The sequence below is a fragment of the Vidua macroura genome, chromosome 7 (assembly GCF_024509145.1).
Source record: "Vidua macroura isolate BioBank_ID:100142 chromosome 7, ASM2450914v1, whole genome shotgun sequence".
Taxonomy (NCBI): domain Eukaryota; kingdom Metazoa; phylum Chordata; class Aves; order Passeriformes; family Viduidae; genus Vidua; species Vidua macroura.
The window spans coordinates 23,609,045-23,631,889 of record NC_071577.1 but is presented as its reverse complement, the minus strand read 5'-3'; the positions used below and the strand labels follow the sequence as shown (position 1 = coordinate 23,631,889).

General features: G+C 34.8%; 1 protein-coding gene and 1 long non-coding RNA gene across 4 annotated transcripts in view; one reads left to right on the top strand and one right to left on the bottom strand.

The window, feature by feature from the left end:
- Nucleotides 1–22,845, bottom strand: part of KCNH7 (potassium voltage-gated channel subfamily H member 7) — a 212,881-nt gene that overhangs the window by 63,091 nt on the left and 126,945 nt on the right. The window contains exons 3-5 of one of the 2 annotated variants that reach the window (XM_053982647.1): nucleotides 21,745–21,904; nucleotides 7,512–7,936; nucleotides 581–795 (exon numbers count right to left, since the gene is read on the bottom strand). In XM_053982647.1, the coding sequence (XP_053838622.1) occupies nucleotides 581–795; nucleotides 7,512–7,936; nucleotides 21,745–21,904 (800 nt within the window). Of the gene's footprint in view, nucleotides 1–580; nucleotides 796–5,283; nucleotides 5,357–7,511; nucleotides 7,937–21,744; nucleotides 21,905–22,845 lie in introns of those variants that run through there. The other variant, XM_053982645.1, reaches the window with a different exon arrangement.
- The window catches only part of LOC128810090 (uncharacterized), a 291,765-nt gene continuing 274,589 nt past the window's right edge, over nucleotides 5,670–22,845 (top strand). For both annotated transcript variants that reach the window (XR_008437929.1, XR_008437930.1), the window contains exons 1-2: nucleotides 5,670–5,746; nucleotides 7,797–7,877. This is a non-coding gene — a long non-coding RNA (uncharacterized LOC128810090). The remainder of the gene's footprint in view (nucleotides 5,747–7,796; nucleotides 7,878–22,845) is intronic.

Here is a 22,845-nt window from a genome sequence, read left to right as displayed (position 1 = left end):
TTTAAATTATTTTCAGTTTTGTTTCAATTATATGCCTTGTTCACAAGATATATGGTACATCCAGTCCAAATGTATCTGCTTTTCATTCTGACAGCTTTATAGATGCACAGATGTGGAAAAAGATACCCACAAGAAAGAGCATTATGAAAAGCCAAAGAACCTGAACAGAAATGATGAGATGTAATTATGATACAGTGGCACAATCACCTACCATTTGTTTTCATGTTGTGCCTTACACTAATCAGCAATTCATAATGCTGAGAAAAAATTATGAACAATGAAACTAACATTTATGAATAACAGGAATCACTGAAATTTATGGTCTTATTTACTGGACACGGTGCATACTATGTTTCTTTTCCATTAAAAAATAGGGAGCAGGAAAGTTTTGTTTGTTAGCAGTATCATCTAATGTTGTAGATTACCTCATAAGCAACTGAATTGAAGGTGAATTACATAATGCTTTAAAGCCTTCAAATTATCCTGGAGATAGCCAAAGCACTCATTAAAAGAGTAAGAATCTATTGAATACACTGAAAAAAAAATTGAAAATGAACTAAAGTGATGTATATTACCTTACCTGTGTAACCTTCTCTGTTACATTGTGCGTTCGGTCTTTCACCTTAGGTGCAATAATTGCTTTCTCTGAAGAAGGAGGAGATGAAGATTTTTTTTCACTTTTGATATCTGAAAAGTTCAGTGTGAGTTGAGGAATTTTGTTGATTGTACTGTATTTGTTGAGATTTGAATCCGATGTGGATCCCAACAGACTTGACTTGATATGATTAAAAGGCCCTGAAAAATCAGAACACACATTTAGTATCTGGGAAATAAATTATCATTAATATGTAGGTGGGATATGTTAAAAGGGTGATTAAAAACTATTTTTCTGTATACTACTTGTTAATAATAAAAATGATCTCCATTTTAAAAATAACTCTTTTGCTAATAAGATTGAAATCTAATATTGGCTATAAATATGACATTTCTTTTACATATAACCCTCAATATTCTTTATGAAGTCGATGGATTCCAAATTGCATGATGCATCTATCCTTACTTGCTTTCATGTTACTGGGAATGCTGGTGTGCTCTTATTACAGTTCTGGCTGAATATAAAGACTATATGCTCATTTGTTTATAAGAGTGGAAATAGGACACATGAATTAGCAAATTAGTGCCTGGAATTAGCAAAGGCTCTATTATCACATCCCTACCTTGCTCATGCTCACATGATAGTTCAAGGAAACTGGAAAATTGAGTAGACTTCCAAAATATGTTTCTTCAATTGTTGTTGCTGACAAAATATTGGAAACTATGGGGATACTATATATACCAGTATAACCCATATAACTACAGGTAGATTATCAACAGAGTATATATAACCTTCTTACAATATTTTAGTGTATCATTAAAAATATATATAATTTACATACTTCATGAGGTACATATTCTTTATAATTATTCTTTTCCTTATTATACAGAGTTGTTTGAACAAGAAAGCAATATGAATTATCAGAATACTTGTTTTGTACTGTCATCATAAGGTTCATTGGGAAGCCAAAAGTATTCATTGCAAGGAAAAGTTCCTTTTGAGAACAATATTGGAAAAAGAACTATAAAGATGTTTAGACAGTGAGAACTAAATCCACTTAGGGATTTAAGAAAGAAATCCAGGTCTTGCAGTCATTAGTAATGTACATAAAGTGTGAGATTGAAGGGTATTTCTTAGATCCACATGAGAACCTTATTTAAGGTTGCCTTAATTCTATTAAGGGCAACAATGTGATGCTTTTCTCTTTTTCTTCTTTTTGAGGCTTTATTTTGTCTTCCTGAGAGGAAAAAAAGAATGTATATGTCGATTCAGGAACAGTCAATGGGATAGAATTAGGCCTGTGGGGTAAATTGCAAAGTCAACAGTGGAACAGTTGATTTTATTTGCAATGTGAGAATGAATGAAATTCAAGCAGCTGCTTGGGAATGGCTGTGGGGAAATGCTTTATGCTGGTTTTCTTTTGGCAAAATTTTTAAAGTAAGGGCTGATTTTCTATCACACCTGGCTTCAAATGCTTGTTGAAGAAGCAGACATTTCATTTTCTTTTGAAGCTTATAAGGATCTATACATGTTTTCTATCTCCTAAACTCATGATAATTGCATGTTAATCTGGGCCACAGATAGAAAATCTCTATTACTCCATTTCAAATTTTGCCACTGTGCAGAAAGGAATTTAAGATGAAAAGGGAGGGCATGATGCTCTAGACTAAAAGTCTGGGTACAAAAAAGAATTTGTGCCTGAGTTCTCTAATCATTAAACTGCTAAACAGTCTTTCTTTTTTTCTTTTTCTCCGAGTATATTTTTTTTTTTGTGGAACACCTTCATTGGAATAGGGAAGAAAGCACTACCTTTCACCTGCAAGGAATGGTAAAAAAGCCTGCTACTGAGGGCACCACCAAGGGATTGTGATACTATATTTCAATACCTTTTTGCCCAGGTGCAACCTGAATCTATCTTTCACATCATCTATATGAGTCTACTAAAAATTAGTGCTCAAAATATATCAGGGTTCACAGTCTCCTCACAAATCAGTGAAGTGACTAATCTGACTGGTGTGTGGTATTGGACATGTGGTCAGACTGCAGTTTTCCAGCCCTGCTTCCCTGTTAGTTTGAGCAATAGTTTCTGAATATTGAATCAGTTTAGATGTAAGCAGGATATCAAGTTGAAATCATTTATCAGATCAACAAGATCCTTCATATCTTAGGAATTCAAAGAGGAAACTAAGCCTACGCAAATCTGTGATTAGAGAGTAGGCAAGATTCTGTTTTATTAGTAACTTCATAGATACTTAAATTTGGGTTCTGGGATTTACATCTTTTATTGCTTCCATTCCAAAGGGGATTACTCTCTCTTTTGCTACCTAATACTCATGCCCTAGAGCATGATATTAGGCTTAAGCTCATTGCACATGAGAATAGAATCTTGCTTCTTTTCCCCCACCTTCTTTTGCTTCAGAAAATGGTGAAAGGTATAATGCACCTCATTGACAATGGTAATTGATTGAAAGACAGTATTAGCTTAAGTACAGCCCAGGCCGGCAGAAATTGAGCTGATACTTGACAGCTTAGTGGATTATTGCTATACTGTTATAGCAGGAAGCAGGAAAAGGGGGCCATAACAAATCACAATCACAATTGATACTAATTGGCACCCTGATTGACAGTTTCAACAGAGAGGTAGAGAACTGAATAAGCAGGGAGAATGACTTGCTTCTGCCTAGCCTAAAAAGGAGAATCAGGTTAAGTTTGGACTCCCCATTTTGATGGTAGGATTTCATTGTCCTTGCTTACACAATGCATTGAGAAATTATTTCACTCTCCTGAGCTGCCAATTCATAATCTTTCACCAGCAGCAAATACATTTATAAAAATTATTGTACAGCACAGAAACTATATGTTTTTGCCCCAAGATTTTGCCAACATACATATGAAGCAAATGCAATGATTTTGTAGTCCACAAATTGTTTTACAAAACCTGTATCATGCACTGCATGCAGTTTGGAGAGATTTTACCAGGTACACACACTTTTTGCGTCATGCATGAAGTCACAAACCAGTTTTCCCACATACAAATATGGCAATTAAACCGAACACTTTAGTAAGTGGTCTTCAGAAATGGGGGAAGTAATTTACAGATTAAGTTCAAATTGCTTCTAAAACATGTAGCTCAATGCTGGTGAAAATAAAAAGTTTTGTAATTGCACTAAATATTATTTAAACATGAAATTGGCAATGAAGTTCATGCATGCACATTTTGATGTTACAGGAAGCTTGAAACCATACCCCCTGCCATCCAGGAACGTGAAACTAGTTTTAAAGAGACAAAAGAGGAATAAGTGAAGATACTTCCACAAGGGTCCTGATTATCAGTTATTTATTTTTGAGAGAGTTAACTGAAAACGAAGTACCTTGTAACAATGGATCATTTGCTAATGTCCTCATACAATCACACATCCTTTTACAGGTAAAACTCCTGGTACCTTCAACAGAAGTTTTGACTGCTTAAGGACAAAAGCACTGAGTTAAGTAACTATGATACGTTCTATCTCCCTCCCTTCCTTTTTTTAAATCAGCAGATAATTAAATCAAAAGGCTGTTTAACTATGCCTTCACTTTTTCCAGCAATTTGTAGTTAGTGCTTTGAGACAAGAGTTGCATTAATAACTACATGTTTAACAAATATAATTTATGTAATAGACCTAGCCCTAGAGGGGTCAACATGAGAATATTGCATTTGAACATTTCATACAGCAGGCAAAGTAACATGCCATAAAGTGTGGCTGATTGAAATACTGGAAAGTACAGTCTAGATGTATACTTTACCTTTGACATTGCGACCATTGTCTGGTTTACAGCATAATAAAAGTGGAGAAGACAAAAAAAAGACAACTAAAATCTACATCAGAAAAAGTAGAAAATACGGCTTCAAAGTGTGCATGGTTTGAATTGAAATATTGTTGCACCTTCTTGACTGTATTATGAAGACTTTAAGTGAAGGTGAAGTCACTCTGACAATTGAGATAATGTGTAAAAGTGTCTGGAGTAGATCATCAGGCAGTAGGACTGGCTTTATCTAACTTGCCTTAATAGAAACATGATAAAATTCTTTCTCCACAAGTCTGGCAGTGGGTTGCAGGAAAAAAATATTTCTTCTTTGCAAAAGTGCCAAGAAGAAGTAATTAGTCCCACATAATGGAGAAAAGCTGAGGCAGAAGTGCAGGGTGGCTGCATGGCACGTGGGGCTGCCCAGGAGGCCTGGCACAGACCCCCAGGCCCCCCACACCTGCCTTGACTCACGTGAGGAAGCACTTTTAACATGGCAGCAACCTAAGCAATGCCCTTCTGAGTAAGTGCTGGAGAAAGATACACCTTAAACCTTTCTTCAGCTCTTAGGTGCCTTTCTACAAGGAAACATTGGCAAAGCTTTCTGTCATAGCCTCACCTGGCCCTGAATCCACTTGTGAAATCAAACCTTTTCAGGTAGAATATTATTAGCGCTGCTGTTATCACTATTTTAAAGAAGCCACACAGGTGCAGAGGTAGCTGCCACACTAGATCATGTGATAATGTGATCCACAGGGCACCGTCCCCTTGTGTCGTGCCCTGTGGCTCTGAGGGGTGTGAGGCAGGTCTGGCAGGGAATGGGGCTTTCCTCCTGGTGCGAACACCTGCTGTGCCAAGGTTCCCAGCTCTCAGATGTGCTTTGGGCTCACACAGACATTCACCTTCTTTGCCTGGGCTGACAGACCACCTCTGAGGCTGAGGCATTTCTGATCTGGCTGTGCCACAGCAGCCCTGTGCCTGTGGAGGGTGGTCAGCCCTGCTCTGGACAGAGGCTGTGACCTGCCGGGGGCATCGCAGATGGTGCTGGGCCTTGCCACACCTGCTGCCTGCTGGCTTCTCCTCAGCTTCCTGGGCGAGCACGGCGCATCCAGCTGGGCCCGCTGGACCCGGGCTGTGGAAAGGTGTTTAGCTCTTCCTAGCCCAATGCCTTCCTGGGACATGCATCTGTAGCAGTACTGGAGATTAGGCTGAGTTGGGCTCAAAAGCCTGCTGCTGTTTCAGAAGGCTACAGCAATCTTGCTGAGTCCACTTTGTGAAGACAATAACATTTCTGCACTTGTACCCGCCTGCAGAATCTGCATGGCTGGCGTTTCAGATGAAGCTGGCTTGGCTGCATTTTGGATGGTGAGTGTAGGAAACAGTTCCTGCCCTGTTGCCTTTGCTGTCATATAGGCAAATTTATAATGGAATTTGATCCAGTACACTCAAATGAATTTAAAATGCTAAGCTGTCATTTTTAGTGTAATATCTTTTGGCATATAATGGGCACAATGAAGATAATTTTAAAGTGATAGGCAACAAGGCTACATAATTTAACACATGAAATAATTTTTATTCTCAATTGCATTATCTTAAAATTTGACTGCAGGTAAATTACTGTAGTTAGTATTAAGCTAAGTAATGTTATTCTCTTCTTTCAGAATTCTGCTTTACTGATTCAATTAATATTTTTTGAACTGGAAAGGGTAGAAAAAATTGAATCCTGACTTGCATTTTCAGATAGAGTAGTAGTTTTTGAATGATTTGACAAAACTCAAAATAAAAACATAATGGGAAAATATGTTAACCATATTTTTCCTTTGGTAAGAGTTTAGCCCTTTGGGACTGTAGTTTACTTTTACTTGTTGTAAAATAGGGTTTTTCATTCTTCCTGTTCAGAAACTGCAAGCCTGGAGCAGATGATTTAAGCTGAATCTTGGTTGCCTAACTTGCATGGATAATTTTATAGCAATAATAGGGTTTTATGGCTGACCATCGAGCTAGGCAATTAGGACTTGCTGGATAAATTTAAACATCTTTTCAGCATAAGGTGTCCAATTCTAATGTGATTGTAAGCAGATGGCATCAAGGATGGTTACTAACTCTAATGCCTTTCTGAGAGCCATCCTCTCTTCTGCTGAGTTACTAGAATGACTATGTATGGCATAAATTAGGGCCTGGTTCTCTACTATTTTGTAGTTTATAAAAAGTGAAAACAGAGTGAGAGTGTTTTGTCTATTTACACTGTAAATGATCACATTGCAGGAGAAGCCTTAGGAATTCAATTGGATTATTGACTCCTCATAGTAGTAATTATTTTCCTTAGTATTTAACATTTGAAAAAACTTTTTCCATAAAGTGGAGATAGAAATTTTTGCTCCTCCATTCAGCAAGTATTAAATTATGTGGTAATTTATGCATCAGCTTTCTACCACTCTAATCAAAGACACTTAATATTCAAACTGATTTTTACACATTTCCATAGATACATAACTGGATGAAGAATTACCATTTGGGAACTACTACAATGAAAAATGAATATGCTAGTGCAAAAAGAAAATCACACTTAAATGAAGTTTACACTAAGCATTTCACCATTTCACCAAGTATTTCACTATTCATTACACAATACATGTCAGTGGAATTGCTGAGGATAGTTTCTTCAGCATGAGAGAAAAAGCATGTCTCAGTGTTGGATCAGGGAATGTAAAATCTGCACATTACAGATTTAAGAGAAATAAACTTATCAGTTTCTGAAGTAGGATTTCATACAATCAAAGACAATCTAATATATGTAAGTATAGGAGAGAATGGTAGATGCAATTATAATTTGATCATCTGATTTTTTTTTTCCCCCCTAAACCCCAATATTAGCTTTAGGAATGCTGGCCCCAATATTTGCTATATCCCTATAGAGAAGATCAACACCATGATTCCATTAGTCTCCTTGGAAATTAAAAACAATATTTAGTTTACACAAGCCCGGCACATTTGGGGCCCTTAATATTTTCAATGCACCATTGAGTCATTAAATTTAGCTTTGTTTACAAAGTGATTATTATTACTATGAAATATTGAAATAATTCCTTTTTTAGTACATCAGAAAATAGTGATTGACTTTCTACCATACCTTCACTTGCATGACGGTCCCTAAAAATGTTCTTGGGATGGACATTAAAGCCTTCTATGTCATGTACTGAAGAGGCTCTCCGTATACTACAAATACTTTCCTTTGATCTGGAATGGGTTAGTGGATTGCTTGTCTGTATCATGTCAGGGTAAAGTCTGTCCCACTGCTGCTTAGGTGATGAGTGGTCAAGAGGTCCAGATATATTAACCAAAGGTGAACATTTACTGTGTTGAATCAGTGCTTTTGTATCATCCACTTCTGAAGGACTACAGCTTTCCTTCGTAGGTGATTTAAAGTGCTTCATTGCCACTGAGTCATCGCTGTGCTTAGACGAATCGATTATGACTGCATCAGGATCCTCCTGGGGTAAGGACTGCTTTCTGTATGTCAGAAGTCTCAATCCAGGTAGCCGGAACCCAAAAAGTCTGCCTACATGTAAATGCACAGAAACAGAAGAAAAGATTACACCTTAGTGTCTGGTCATTAAAATCAGCTTTTTTTCACTTACAATAAATGATGGTACCTATTCCTAATAAATTAAAATGCTTAGTAATGGAATGTGTAAATATACAAATATAATGTAACTCCAAGTTTATTATAGTTGGGGTGTTAAAAGATTTCATAATCCAGTCAGACCTAAGTTCTTGAGCTTAGAATGGGAATAGCAGCATTAATTCTACAGCCTATTTTAAAAGCTATGAGGTTCAGATGATCCTTTCTAAATTAAAAATCTATGTATCTATAAAAGACTGCCAAAATATGTCTAACACTTTGCTTGGTAGTTGTTATCCTGAAATAGATATTTGTGGATTCTAATACTAGTGGAACTCCATGTGCTTATAAATGTACTGCTGATATATGCATTTATTGGCTACAGGATAAACAGGAAGATACCAGGGCTAATTTCTTAAGAGAGACAAATAAGCTGAATATCAGTTTTGCTCCAATCTTCTCCAATACTTACATCTGATGATTAGATGAAACAATTTTTACAAGTTTAAAATGAAAAATAAAGGAGTAAAGCAAAGAAAAAAGAGCAAGACCACTCTCAAGCCTCAGTTGCACCTTTACAATGCAATTATTGTTTACATTTGCATGAGATGGGCTAAGTTGGGCTTGGTGCCTTGAATGGCAGGGGAGACTATCCTGAGTATGTGGAAAACTAACACTTTGTGTAATGGTAAGGAATATCAGTAGCTGAGAGGAAGAGTATAATATGGTACAAAGAAAGAAACTACAGAGGAAGAATTGCAAAATTTACAGAATACCCTTCTAAAAAGCCAAACCTAAATAACAAATATTGTAAGGTTTTGTGTAATGCAACTCACAGATGGAGGCACGGGGACTTCAGATGTACAGAAAACATATTAAACAGTTTAGAAAAAGTAATTCTAAAGAAAGTTTAACAAAATAAAATATTTTAAAAAATTGAAATGATCAGATGTCATTGTATAAACAGCTTGACTTATTAAATAACTTTTTGTATCTCATTGCTTTGCCACATAAGTGTTTTCAACAGTGAATCATTAGTGAAATGATTTCTTGGAGAATATTTCAAACTATGTTCTTATTCTCTATTTCTGGGATAAGAAGTTCTATTTGGGATAAGGTAATTTTTTTTCAGTCAGTTTAAATTGCCAGCATTTGTGGCTACCTAACATTTATTAATTTAACACAGCAATCTCTCATTTGATACTGACATGTTTTGAAATTGTCTTTCTTTTATGCCTATGGCAGACAGTAATTGGAGAACAATAGATGACCCAGCTTAATCATTTAATATTTTTAAATTGATGTCCTATGTATTTAGTATTGAATATGGAATTGTATTTTGAATTCTAAATGAATAACATTCAAGTGTTCAGAAATCTGGTGATTTATTTCCACCTTTTTTTCCCTACTTTAAAATATAAATCCATGTAATGATATTCCTTTTTTGTCCTTGACAATTTTTCAAAAACTTTGTTGAATTCCAAATAAATAGCAATTAATTTATCACTCCAAGCATATACACACGACAGAAAAAAATAGACAGAAATCTCTGTTACATAAACCAGAGTCATGCATCTTTAGAACAGCAGTTAAAAGTGCCAATTTTCAGTCTACACAGTGATATTCAGCAGAGTGCACCATGGGAGTGTGTAGATTTCTTCTAAGTAAGCTTGAAAACTACAACTGCTCACAGTTGAAATTTGCGAAGAACGTAAAAAAAATTATTATTTTTAAATGCTTGTAGAATTGAGCTGTAAAACAGCTTATAAATCAATTTTGAAAGCTTATTGCATCCAAAGTGAAAAAATACTATAATTCTCTTTTTTATCAATTACACTGAAATTCTTAAAAGCACCATTCATAAGGATTTCTGGCATTAGACACTATTCAAGGCTTTTTGTTGGCACTCTATTTTAGTCATATTCATGGTTCTGCAGATGGTCTTTTCTGCCTCACCACGTTAATATGACCACGTTATACTGCATTACTGATTTAGCTGTCTAACTGCAGTTCAGCTGGAAAGAATACTCAATGAGAATTTTGCTTCTTGTTAAGACTTTTGGGCATGAAATAGAAAACTTAGATGAGCAGCTTTTTGCTTTTCTTCTATACACCGTAATAAATAGTCTCAAACCCTATTTCCTGCTTTTTAATTTGAATATTCGTAAGAGAAGGAGTACTGCTATTCTTCAGTGAACAAGTAATGAGCTACATGGTGTGTTGAACATTCATCTCTCTCCTGTAGCTAAAGTTTTCAGTGGGCCCATTCAGAATTTATATAGTTTACTGATCTGAGCTGAGCAAGGAAGTGTAATAACACAATTTGTCATGAAGCAAAATTCATTCAGGCCTCAGGCCTGCTGTCCCAGTATAGACCAAAAGTGCCAGTGGAAGCTTTCCTGGCATCCTGCATATGGGGTGAAATCTTTTGTTTGGTAATGGACAACCCCTATTTTGTGTAAGTATGATGTCAGAGCAGATGGATCTTGGCTTACAATTCTCAAACAGTTTTCAGATGCAATTGGCTATTTACTATGAATTCAGAGATAATGTTACGTTAAAATCCTTATGTTTATTAAAGACTAGATTGCCAAATTCTTATTAATGCTGAGTCAGAGATTTGTATGATTGTGTCTTTCTAAGAGCAATTGAGGAAAGCAGTTGAGTCTGAGTCACAATCCCAGACTTACTCCACCTCCTCCTTTCAAACCTCACTTTACTGAATAAGTAATTTGCAAATGAGTTAATCTGTTGGTTGCACTTATTCTCTGTGCCATCTCAGCTGTTAAAGTTTCTAAATAGTAGAAGTCAGTCCAAAAATATCACTGTAGATGATATACGACTCTTCTAAACTGTTTGCAGATAGAATTGTGTCCAAAGTCAAACTCAAATTTACTTTTCTTGTGTTCGGGAAGCCTTTTTTAATTCTGTCTCATATTTTGGGAGATCAAAGGAGAAGACTTAGAATTAATGGAAAGAAAATGTTTAGATTAATAGTTTTGAGAAAAAATCCTATCTTGATAAGAAAAATTAATATCCTTGTTTTTTCCATATGTATTGCAAAAAGAAGTGCTAACATTAATAGAAAGTTGCTATTCTTAGACACTGAATACAACCATATGGAATTTTGTGTCAGGGAAAAAAAAAAGGAAGAATGAAAATTAGTTCCCAAAAGACTGTATCAACAGCTACAATCATGGTTGCAAATTTTCTGCTCCATCAATACAAAACGGGGTATTCCAGCAAAAATATCTGAAATTATTTATTTCGTAACCCAATACACTTGCATGGCTAGTGATTCTTGTGTCTGTTCTGTGCAAACATTTCATAAAACGGAAGGGAAATTATATTTGGCCTGATCATTGTCTTGATATAGTGAAGGTAGTCCCCAGATTTCTAGTGGTGAAAATGTATATTTACATAAAAGACACAGTGGCTAAGACAGAGAAATGCCTGCAACTGAGAGAGTTTTACCTTCTCTACAATTTCTTTAGTGGTCTCTGGTTAGTGGTACATGCTGTGTTATCTCCCAAAGTTTGTTTAGTTCATGTCAGTGGGATTCCTGCAATACTATCCCAAGCACTGCAGAAGGGGAATCCTAAGAGATGACAGCTGAAAAGTTGTGACAGCTCCTCAAAGAATTGCTCAGCCAGCTTTTGTAGCACCACTGGTAGTATTGTTATTTTCATGCTGATGCAAAGCAGTTATCCAAACCCCAGAATGTGAAAGCAAAAGGAAAAATACAAGCTAGTCTCAGGCTCCCTAGCTGGCACCTAGATTTAGTCTATTTGTCTCAACCTTCTCTAGATTTAAACTTTCCAAAATCAAATCAAAGGAGCTCAAATATAAAAAGAGTTTGCAGAAGGTTGTCTATGTGAGGTGTAGAAACTGTCAGAACTGTTTCCTGGTGTGATGTACCACTTCTCCTAGGCTGAGAGCTGAACCAAAGTGAGCTGCTCATGTTTCTGTACAATCTGTTGTCTGTTGTAGCGTTTTGAAGAAAATCAGGTCTTGGATAGTTTTACAATGGTGAATGACTGGTCTGGCTATAATATGAAACATATGTTACTTTTTCAAGATATAAGATTAAAGAATAGAACATACATATCCACAATGACCAACCTATTATAAATGGATTTCCTTGACAAGGGTAGGTAAGATAGTCAATTATGACAGACTGTCCTTCAGAGCATGGGCTAATTCCATAATACCTTTGTTCTGAAACCTTCCCCAAAGAATAAGTGAAATTACTTTCACAATAGTAGCACAAGTCAGACCTTTGCTGAAATATTTTCTCAGAATTCCAGGATTTAGATTATCAGAAATATGTGACAGTTATTGAATTGCTGCTCAAAGGCTTGGAAATGCCATCTAGCAACTCATGCAACAGATTAAAGGAAACAATTGCTTTTGAGAAGCAGAATCTCTAAACACTGACAGTCTAAAATAGCAGCAAATACTTGAATCTACTCTATGCAAACTCTGTGGCAGGTGATGAAGCCTTATTTTCTGTCTGGCCACAGCAGACCTTGGGACAAACAATTACAGAAAGAGACAATTATTGTTTTTTCAGTTCTTTTTCCCAAAAAAGTATTGAAGCATACTTAAGTGGATAACTTTCTTGCTTTGTTCATTAAACAATTTATTTTCAGGAGGAAAAAAGCAAGGCATATGCAATTATTAACATTAGAAGCTAGAATTCATAATTCTCAGATGCTGAATACCCTTCTTTTTTTTATCCTCTGGTATGGTCTCCTTTAATTTTGGCACTTTTTTTAGTTTTCTGTAAAATTTAAGGTTGCATGTGTCTTGTACCAGTATAAGAAACCAGCAATCTTCTTTATGTTCTCTTGTAAGTGAGAAAGATTTAACTTTGATATCTGCACATAGGACTCGGACTCTGTCAGGCTATGAAAGGAAGGGAATGAAGTCTTGAAGTCTCTGACTGCTTGTGGGGCTCTGCTGTGTGTGGTTGATGAGTGAATTCAGTGAGAACAATGTAAACAGGGTCTCTCTCAAAAGACATAATCCTGATATCCTTGAATGTTAATATGAATTGGTACATTTACATGTTTTTCTTCTACTTGTTGATAGAAATGTCATTTTACTATATCTTATTCATTACACTTATAGGAGTTGAAGTGCTTTTGTAAAAAAGCTATATGAAATAATTTTTTGTCCTCTCAGAAAGAGATGTTACTTCTTTGCATTTTTGTTTCTTAAATATGATTAGAAATATGAAAGAAAAAAAAGAAGTAAATAACTGCAATGAAATAAAACAGCAAGCATCACAGAAAATATTATATCTAATTTGTTACCTAGCACAATATTTAGCTGTCTTGGTATGACTATGGTGGGTTTTTGGCAGCTGGGAAAAAGAATTTATTCTATCTATTGAATCAAGCTCTCAAGAAGTTCTCAGCCCTTCATCACCATGGCTGCCAGGCTTCATAGGATAAAAAATATTGCTTTTCTCTGAAACAGGAAGACTGAAGATGTTTTCTGTGTTTTAACACTGAATTCATATACCACTATCCATTTCTGCAATGTGTTTTGTCTCATATATTGATTGAAGAAGTTTTTTTATGCTCTGCATACTGCTACTTTCAGTAATAATAAAATGAGAAGTATCATTAAGTTTGGATTTTGTATGTCATATAATTATACTAAATTTAATAGTTTACCTGTTATATCTATATTTTTGCAGAAATAAATATTCAGACAGTGAGAGCAAGAGCCATATTATGACTTGCACTCTTCTAGAATTATATAAAATGTAATGAGATCTTGAAATAATATAGCCAGAACAAAGCAATAAAAGGACTTTTGTAGATAGAATTTTAGAAGATGGATTTACCTGAAGAAGAGCCACTTGAAAGGTTGTTACCATCTGAAATACAATTAAACTAAATTTACAAAAAGCTTTTGCTTGAAACAGATTCAAAAAATAAACAGACTATTAAGAAAAGAAGGCAGAATATTAAATTTCCACACATTTTAGAAGCTAATTCAGGTAGCTTCAAATATATGTAATATCCATACAATATATGTAATATGCAGAAGAATTATTCTGAAAGTCCATTGGCTTTTTATTTGGAAAATTTAAGAAGTATTAAATTAAGAAATATTTAATAATTACTAGATCAATATATGTTTCCAATTACCAAGTTTTAAAGTCGGCTAAGGTTCCAGACAAAAAACTAAAATAGGTTTACATAGACTAACATGCTATTTCTCATGAAAAGGAACTTCTAATTAATGATGAATTTTTTGCTAGACAATGACAATTTTATTTGGATGAAACTTACTGAAAAGTTGAAAAATTCATAATTTTCATCAGAAGAATAGACTTTATTCTCTGACATTTGTTCAGAATATGAGCTTAGTTTCATATTCCTAACAGGCCTCACTTATTTCATCTCTACATGGCAAGAGCTCTTCAGACTGTATGTCCTTGCCAGTTGCTCTAAGGTTTTTTGAAATGCTCAACTTGCCTGGATGCTTAAAATAGTCAAGTAATAATGACAGGATTCTGGGCTTGAGAAGTAAGACATGATGGAGGTAAACTCCTTTATTTTTATCTATAGATCTATTTTGTTTGCTTATCTTAAAGCAAGCCTTTTCAAGTTGAAGATTGTAAATAAAAAAGCATATTTATTGTAAACATCCATCTGAAAGTTTCTCAAATCCATTGGAAATCTTTCCTGCTTTCTAGTAGAGTCATTTTTGTCTAAACTTGAGATACCCTAATAGTTCTGATTTTTTTCCTCTTCAAGGTCAAAATCTATAATTCAATTTGGCAAGCGCACAGATGTGTTAAGTTCTCTGTGCTAATTCTTATTATGAATAATAGAAATGTGTCTCTTTCTTCCATCAGAGAATGAAGTAAAACTCACTACCTTTATACTTTCCTGAGGGTATGTATTATAATGTGGGATGACTTCAGAAAATCATTATCCTTGCCTTCAAGTTGCCTCACAGTATCCCCCCTGTTTTAAATGTTCTGAAAGTAACAGATAGATAGGAGACCTGTTAAAAATTAATGAAAATATATCACTGGAATACCTGTGTGGTATGCATAAGTTGCCTCCACTGAAAGCTACTGAAAGCTGTGTCACTCTCTCTTTTTTATTTTCACTCTAAGCAGATATTGCTTTTCTTTTACTGAATGTTTGTACAAGACATAGCAAAATAGCTCTGTGATTGTAGTTGGGTGAGGCTGTAATTTAAACAACTAATTACAGTTCATGGAATCCAGGAAGGCTTCCTTTCTGAGCTGAGCCCCAACAGCAGCCATCATGAAGAAACAGAAGTAAAGCTACCCCACTCGTATTTCTCTGTAGAAGAAGACTAAGAAAAATTATTTATCTCAGTGGCTGTTCTATTAATTTAGACAGTTGGGTGTTTGTGGAGCACTAAAGGAGGTAATCGCAGACAGAGGTTCTTCTGTCTTTTACTGGTGATTGGTGTTTGGCCATATTCCTTTTGCTAAGAGTTCAGTGCTGTTTCAGTTTGCCTAATATTTACTGTAATTTACCTTGGAGACAAATACACATAATTGACATTGGGGTTTTCAGGTCTATGCTGCTGACTGGCTAGATAGAAACCTTTGTCCTCCTGAACACAATTTTTCTTGACTAGCCCTCACTGAAGATGAATTTGCTTCCAGTGGTGCAGCTAAAAATAAGATCCTGGACAAATTTCTCATTACATTTTGGGCAAAGTCAGGGGCTTACTCTCACTTATATGTGCCATATTCTATGAGGCAAAATTGCATGCATCAAACAGTATGCAGTATTTCATTGCAGTCCTAATATTTCTAGGACTAAAAAGATATGCTTACCTTTCACTAAACTGCTATACTTATATAACAAAGTGCTTTGCACAGAGGGAAGCAAATACTGTGTTTTTAAGCTAGCTCTTTGACTGGAAGGAAAGGCCTGATTTAAATTGCAGTTCTGCTTGTTTACAACATCAGTGTATAGAGTGTTCTCTGATTCTCAGATGTAACTCCATTGCTAGGGCCAGGAAAGAGGAAAATTTTCTGAACAGTAAGCACCTTGAAGAAGTTGCTTCAAAGGTTTTCTGATTATGATTTTGGCTGTTTTAAGAATATTATTAGCTGCCCGATTTCATTTGAGCCTTATCCAAAGAAGGTTATTTTCCATTTATTGGATACATAACAGATCCTCTAGTTTCCTTCACAGAAAGAAATCCAAGAAATTATTCTAGTGTCTTTATTAGGCTTATAGATTTTGAAATGATAAAATGATAAGACAATCCTGAAATATCCCTCTTTGGCAGAATGCAATTACATATTTAATCAAATAACTGTTTGGGCTTTCTCCCATGAGGCAATAAACACAATGTTTGGGAAACAATATTTAGATTGTAAGTTAGTACTTCTAGCTAGTCAAATTGTTTTGAAATTAAAGAAAAAAAACTTGTGATAAAGTGACCTCGTGACTAGCTATTTTAGCCTACTGATTAATAAAAGTTGTGATCTAGACAGGGCTGGATTAAATATTAGAAAAAGCATTATAGGTCAGTAAAAAGGTAGAATGCTCTAGGTGGGGCAGAAAATTAAGACAACTCAGAATTAATTTCTGAAAGGTTTTTACTCATTGCAATCCCACAAATGGTCTTTTTTGAGCAGAAAAATTGTAGCCACATTCTTCACATTGAATTCAGGATCCTCAAGCTATAGGTTTCTTCAGTTTGAATTGGCTGTTGATTTTCTGAGTTCAGTCTATGTCATGGTTGATTTTGCTATCTTGTAGTCATTAGTTTTACAGACAAGAAGTATTTCACAGTTTTGAGGAATAGAATCAGGTGCCATGAGCAAATAGTAATTTATGCCACTACTTCTGTATATCACCATAAAAAACTCCTCATAAAATAATGGAGTGGATGAACATGCCAGAGTGGAATGTTTGAAAGATTTGAGAATAAATTGAACACTAAGGGTCCCTTTCCTCAACCATTCATATAAAAGACATATTTACACCCAGAAGTTATAGATTAACACTTTATAATAAGGATTTTAAAAAAGTTTGTGCAACACACTGAATGGGAATTCATGTTATTTTGGTTAAAAACTGTTACTAGTAGATAAATTTAAATTATAATTTGCTAGTGTTCAAACAAGTTTTTTGCTAAGGTGGTATAAAATCACATCTCTTCTTAATTTAGTTCATTGTAGAAAATCTACTCTATATTTCTTGCTAAATATACACTATTTATGCATTATTTTAATTTGAGTTCAAAATTTTATACAGCTTTGCAAATGGTTAGATTCATGAAAATTTATTAATTACATTTTTAGGAATAATTTTTTATCATAATAATGAGAATCAAGCAACTGTTAGTGTCTTAGAAGGTGTAAGAGAGAACAGTCCATAAGAACTGCTAGAGATGAGTAGAATCCATTTTTAGGGCTTATGTAGCTCAAATCTATCAGTCTTAACACTTCAATACACTACACAAATATCGCTTCATTTACAAAGCAAGTATTTATGTCTTAAATGTTCCACATGTAAAATGAGGTGGGGTAAAGTTATTAAGTGTTTTTGTCTTTGGGTATAGATGTTAATTTCTGGAATTCTAAAATGTTTACATGATCTAAGAAAAGGCAATACAAAAGCCAACCAAACTTATTAGAAAATAACTGAAATAAGAATGACCAGAATTCTCAAATATGGAAATGAGACAAAGCTTAGAAAGATTGAATGATGAATGGACATCTATAGCAGAAATCAGTTTCTCTAAGTCTCTCTTTGGGTGCACGTTGTACAAATACATTCCTACTGGATAAGAGGATGTTACCTAGTTTGGGATAAGTATGTACAGAAGAAATTTCTGCATGTCTCTGAATGCAAAGATGGAACAGGGGTAGTATTAAATTAAGTTTGATTAGAAGCTCAAACGAAAAGATATGGCAAAAGTTTTGGGCTATACCCTTTTTTCCTCAAAAAAAAGAGAAGAGTTATATATAAGCAAAGACTTGCTTTGTTTTACTAGGGAACTGGCATACATTGGAAAATAGAATTGCTGCAAACTACAAAAATGAAAGAGAAAAGAGTGAAAAAGTTGACTGTGATTTTTTTACAGGGTTAGTGCATGCTAGGATCTTCCAAAAAATCACTATTTGGTTATACAAAAACTGTTCCAGCTGCCAGTGAGAACTGGTGATAAATTCATGCCAGAAAATATTAGGGGAAGAAAAGGATCAACTGAAAGAACTTTTGTGCTGCTATTCTGAAGCCCCTATCTTCACTTTTCACATTCCTGCCTATTCAGACATTTGCTGCATATAAGTCTTGAGCAACAGACTAGAAAGAATTCTATTTATACTCAAATGTGCTCATCAAACTCCTGAAACATACCTTTTTTTTTTTTTTATAATCTATTATTATCATCATCTGCCAAGCCCAGTGCTGAATCAGAACCTTTGTTAGCCATCATCCTGGCACATAACAAAAGACAGAATCCTTGTACTAGAGAGCTTACAAACACTGTTGGAAATATCCTCCAATATTTAGCTGATAAATTTTAAAATGTTTGCCCATCCAGAGCTAAATGCAGTCACTGTGCTAAACCTAAAAAATGCTACTTGTCTTCCATAGGTCTTAATTTGTTCAGAGGGTTCTCAGCCCTTTAACAGGTTGAAATCCCTCTTTTCTTCACAGCATGAAATGCTTTTTTTATTACATTGCATTAGATTTTACAGAATCATAGAATATTCTGAAATGGAAGGATGAGTCCAACTCTCAAGTGAATGACCCATACAGGGATCAGCAACCATCCACAACCTCAATGTTATTAGTACTCTGCTGTAAACAACTGAGCTCACCTCAGTGGCAATTTCTCTCATGAGGAGCCCTATGGTAAGTGGTAGCGTATTCAAAACTGTTGGCTGCAGCTTGCAGAATAGATGCTTTTAGAAAAAAGGAAAGGCTTTTCAAAGTTACACTTGATACATTTGATCAGCTCTTGATAAATCCATTAGAGGAAGGATGAGAGTATGAAAAGTTATCTTCTTTTCTAGGGACAGGAAAATAGCTGCAATCTCTTTGCTTCCTAATAACTTTTACTTCTCTCCTGCAACCTGACTCAGTCTTTTGATTTTTTTTTCCTCATGTTGAAAAGGTATTCTAATATGAAAAAACTCAATCTAAGGAGCTCTGGAAAGAAATGTCTCATGATCTGTGTGATTCTGGGTAGTAGATGTTAATGTAATCTGAAATCTTTTGTCTTTTGTCATTAGCTGTTGTTTTTCCTGGTTGTTTGTCAGAGATGTATTGCACTTGTTATGTGTCTGGTTCCCTCTCTATTTTTATTCTCTAAATTGATTGCTGCATTCAAAGGGATTTTCTTGCTTTTTTTTCCCCTGAACCAGTACCTATTACTGTCCATTTTGTGTGTGATCCACTGGTTTACCTGTTCTAAATAGAGTATGATGATGAAAAACTATCTCCTGGAGAATCTGCTGTGTACCTTTCTTATGCTGGGAACATGACATTAAAAATATGTTTTCACTGGTAAACAATCCACCTTTTTTGACTTTTTTTCTAGCTTATTGGTCTCTCTCTGCCTTTTCTGTATTTCAAGGTATTTTTCTCTTTTAGTTTAAAACCACCATTGAACTGTACACAATATCTTGCAGTTATTTCTGGATGTTTTGCATAGCTTGGCCTCTTTTTGCCAAGAGGAATTTTTGGCTATGTAGCATATTTTGTATCACCATCCATCCCATCCGGCCCACATAACAGTCTGCTCTGAAACCATAAGCAACTCAGTAGAAGACAGAGCAGCCATGTGCCTGCTCTACTTTCTGCCAGTTTCTGGCATCTGGCTGTACCCACTAGCAGGAAAATAGTTCAAGTCACCTTTCCTTGCCTCCTTTTGCACCTTGATCTCTCTCTGAGAGAGATCAGTTATGTACTGAGCTTGGAGATCCATTTATTAATTTTTCAAGAACTCTCAGCAAGAAAATCCCCTGTGTATGTCAGGTGTAAATACCATAAAACAAGAGAAGGATGTTTTGACAAAATGGGGGGATTTTTTGCAGATTTCCTCTTTAGTGGCTTTTCACTTTAAAGTGTGGCAAGTGATAACACTTGAAAGTGTACAGTGATGTGTCACAGATATGAGAACAAAATGTTCTTTTTCAAGACATGAAGCTCTGTTTTTTTCTACCCAATTGGTATTTTACCTTCTATTTTGTCCATAAAACCACAGTAAGCATGGGCAAGCTGAACAATTTTATCTGTTATAAAATTGCTTTTAAATGGAAGAAGTAAGATGTTTCAAACTCACAAAACCATGCTATACTAAAATAAAACCAGAATATGGGTAGGGTTTACCTGATGTACTTATTATAATTTTTTTCTGATGCAATTTAAAAATTTTTCTGATATCCCTTAATAGGATTTTAACTGTATCATTAGCAGAAAAAAAGTGTTTTCTTGGTATCTCAAAAAAATCCCAACAAAAGTTGCTGTATTGGTTATTAAAAAACCCCAAACCCAATGCAAAACAGAATAAGAAAAGAAAGCCTAAAAGCACAAAATTTTAAATAGGTACTGTAAAGACTATTACAAAGGCTTTTTTAAAAACGTGATATTTGGTGCAATAATTATTGGATATTTGGAACAATAATTATTTGCATACTGCAAGTTTCCAGTAATGGAAATTTCCTTTGCCACATTCTTACACACCCTGTCATTGTAGGGTTCTATGGATGCTTCAGGTGCTATGTAGTGTTTGCATCAATAAAGTTCTCTCCTTCTCACAGTGGCAATTGTACCAGCCTTTATTTCCTAACTAGAGAAAACTGAAGTGTTGATTTAACAATTGGAATACTTATGTTCCTTTATTGTACTAATGTTAAAGATTATCTCACTGTGCAAAGGTATTTTCCAAGTGTTAATGCTCACTGTTAGAGCATGCTGTGCTTTGCTAAGAGCTTGTACAAATGGGATGTGTTCTGGAGAATCTTGTAGTAAGAGTAGATTATGTGAGTGGTGACGTAAAGCAGAAGGATTGTGTGCTGTTGCTGCACACGGTGAAGGTCAGCAAAAGAGCACATGTTCTGCAGATAGTGGGGCTGAAAGCTACTCAGTGTAGCTGTATAAGAAGTGGACATTTGTGTTGAGTTTTCTAATTTTGACATTACTTATGTTCCAGAGTGGAATGAAAGCAAAAGCATTTCCGGTACATTCTTCCATCCACCCCCCCATCCTTCAAGTCAATCTAAATAGTTCAATTTGATAAAATCAGGATATTTAATTATGTTTTAACTGATTTTTATATTTTCTAGTCTAATTTAATCACATTTCACCAACTATTAACCAAATTACTCCAATTATTTATTTATAAAATAGAAATATTCAATTTTGAATAGGCTAAGATGAAATATTTGGGCTATATCACAATGCTTTTTTTAAGTTTTCCATTTGTAATTGATTTTTGTCAAGGGTAATGCACTTCTGTGAAAGATTTTAGTTTTTATGAAGTAATATGTCCTAGTACTATTCACAAGATCTAGGCTGTTAGTACTACCAAAGATCTGACAGATTATTTTACCAACATCTTGCAGTAGGTTTGCTACATTTAGCTTCTTATGATTTCAGATTATTGAGTCAATCAATGGGATAGCATCCTTTGCTAACCTTATTGCCCATGTTGATTACTTTGCCAGATAAAAGTAGAAGTAAGCAAAAAAATTTCATTGAGAAACTTACGATTTACAAGTTTAGATGGTAATATTGGCTTGCACTTCTCAGGAGATGCCACATTCTCTTCATCTGTTACATACTCAAAATTAATAATAAACATCATTGCTACTCCCTCTTGATTTTTCACTGGAATTATATGGGTGTTGCAAATGAAGGTAGATCCTGCAGATGGATTAAAAAAAAAAAAAGGAATACATAAATGGAAGGAAACATAATTTTTTTCACTTCAGTAAGTTTAGCTATGCCAACAGACAGTGAAGAATACTTATTTGACTTCAATAATTGAGCATCAAACATATTATTCTTTAATTTAGAGAATTAAGTAATGTTTTCATAGAAAGAAATACCACTGTTCATAATTTCTTGGAGTCTCACCGTTACCAAGAGTTGTGTCCTTTGAAATGTCAATTTTACTTTTTGGTTTTTTTTATTCATTGGAAGTGCCTGTATGGACTTGTAATATGGAGACATTTAACACCAAAAGTAGAAATGTGAACACTGTTCCAACCACAGTCCTTGCATAGAAAGCAGAACCTGATTCTTCTAAATGTTGAGCATTCTTCAAGCATTTGGTTCTATTACACAGGATGAGTCATGCATTAAGTATTTATGGATGTAAATATACCACTATTCTTATTTTAGCTCTCAGTCTTTTGGGACTTTGGGGAAATGTTTAGGTTTGTGTTAAACATTTTATTTGTTATTTGTTTTATACTTCATCACAAAAATCTTCTAAACTGTGCTAATAATTTTCAAAAGGGTTTGACTTCAGTGTTATATACAATTTGAAGTATGAATTCAAAAATACCCTAGCTTTTACATACTCAGCCTATACTAAAAGTAACAAAGAGTGTAAACTTTCAATACCTCTGGTGCCCAGATTGTTCCTGTTTAAAAACCTAATTAGAGATTTAAGGAGTTCTTTGTGTTAATTTTTCCACTCTGGCTTTAGAAGCTTTAGTTGACAAGGTCATTAATTTTGATTTAATTCTTTCTATTAATATTACAGAACATAGTGGTTCCAAAAATAATGTGATTGCTGTAAGCAATACAATAATGTGCTAAAAATTTCATGCAGACACATCTGTGAGCCGCGGTCTTTC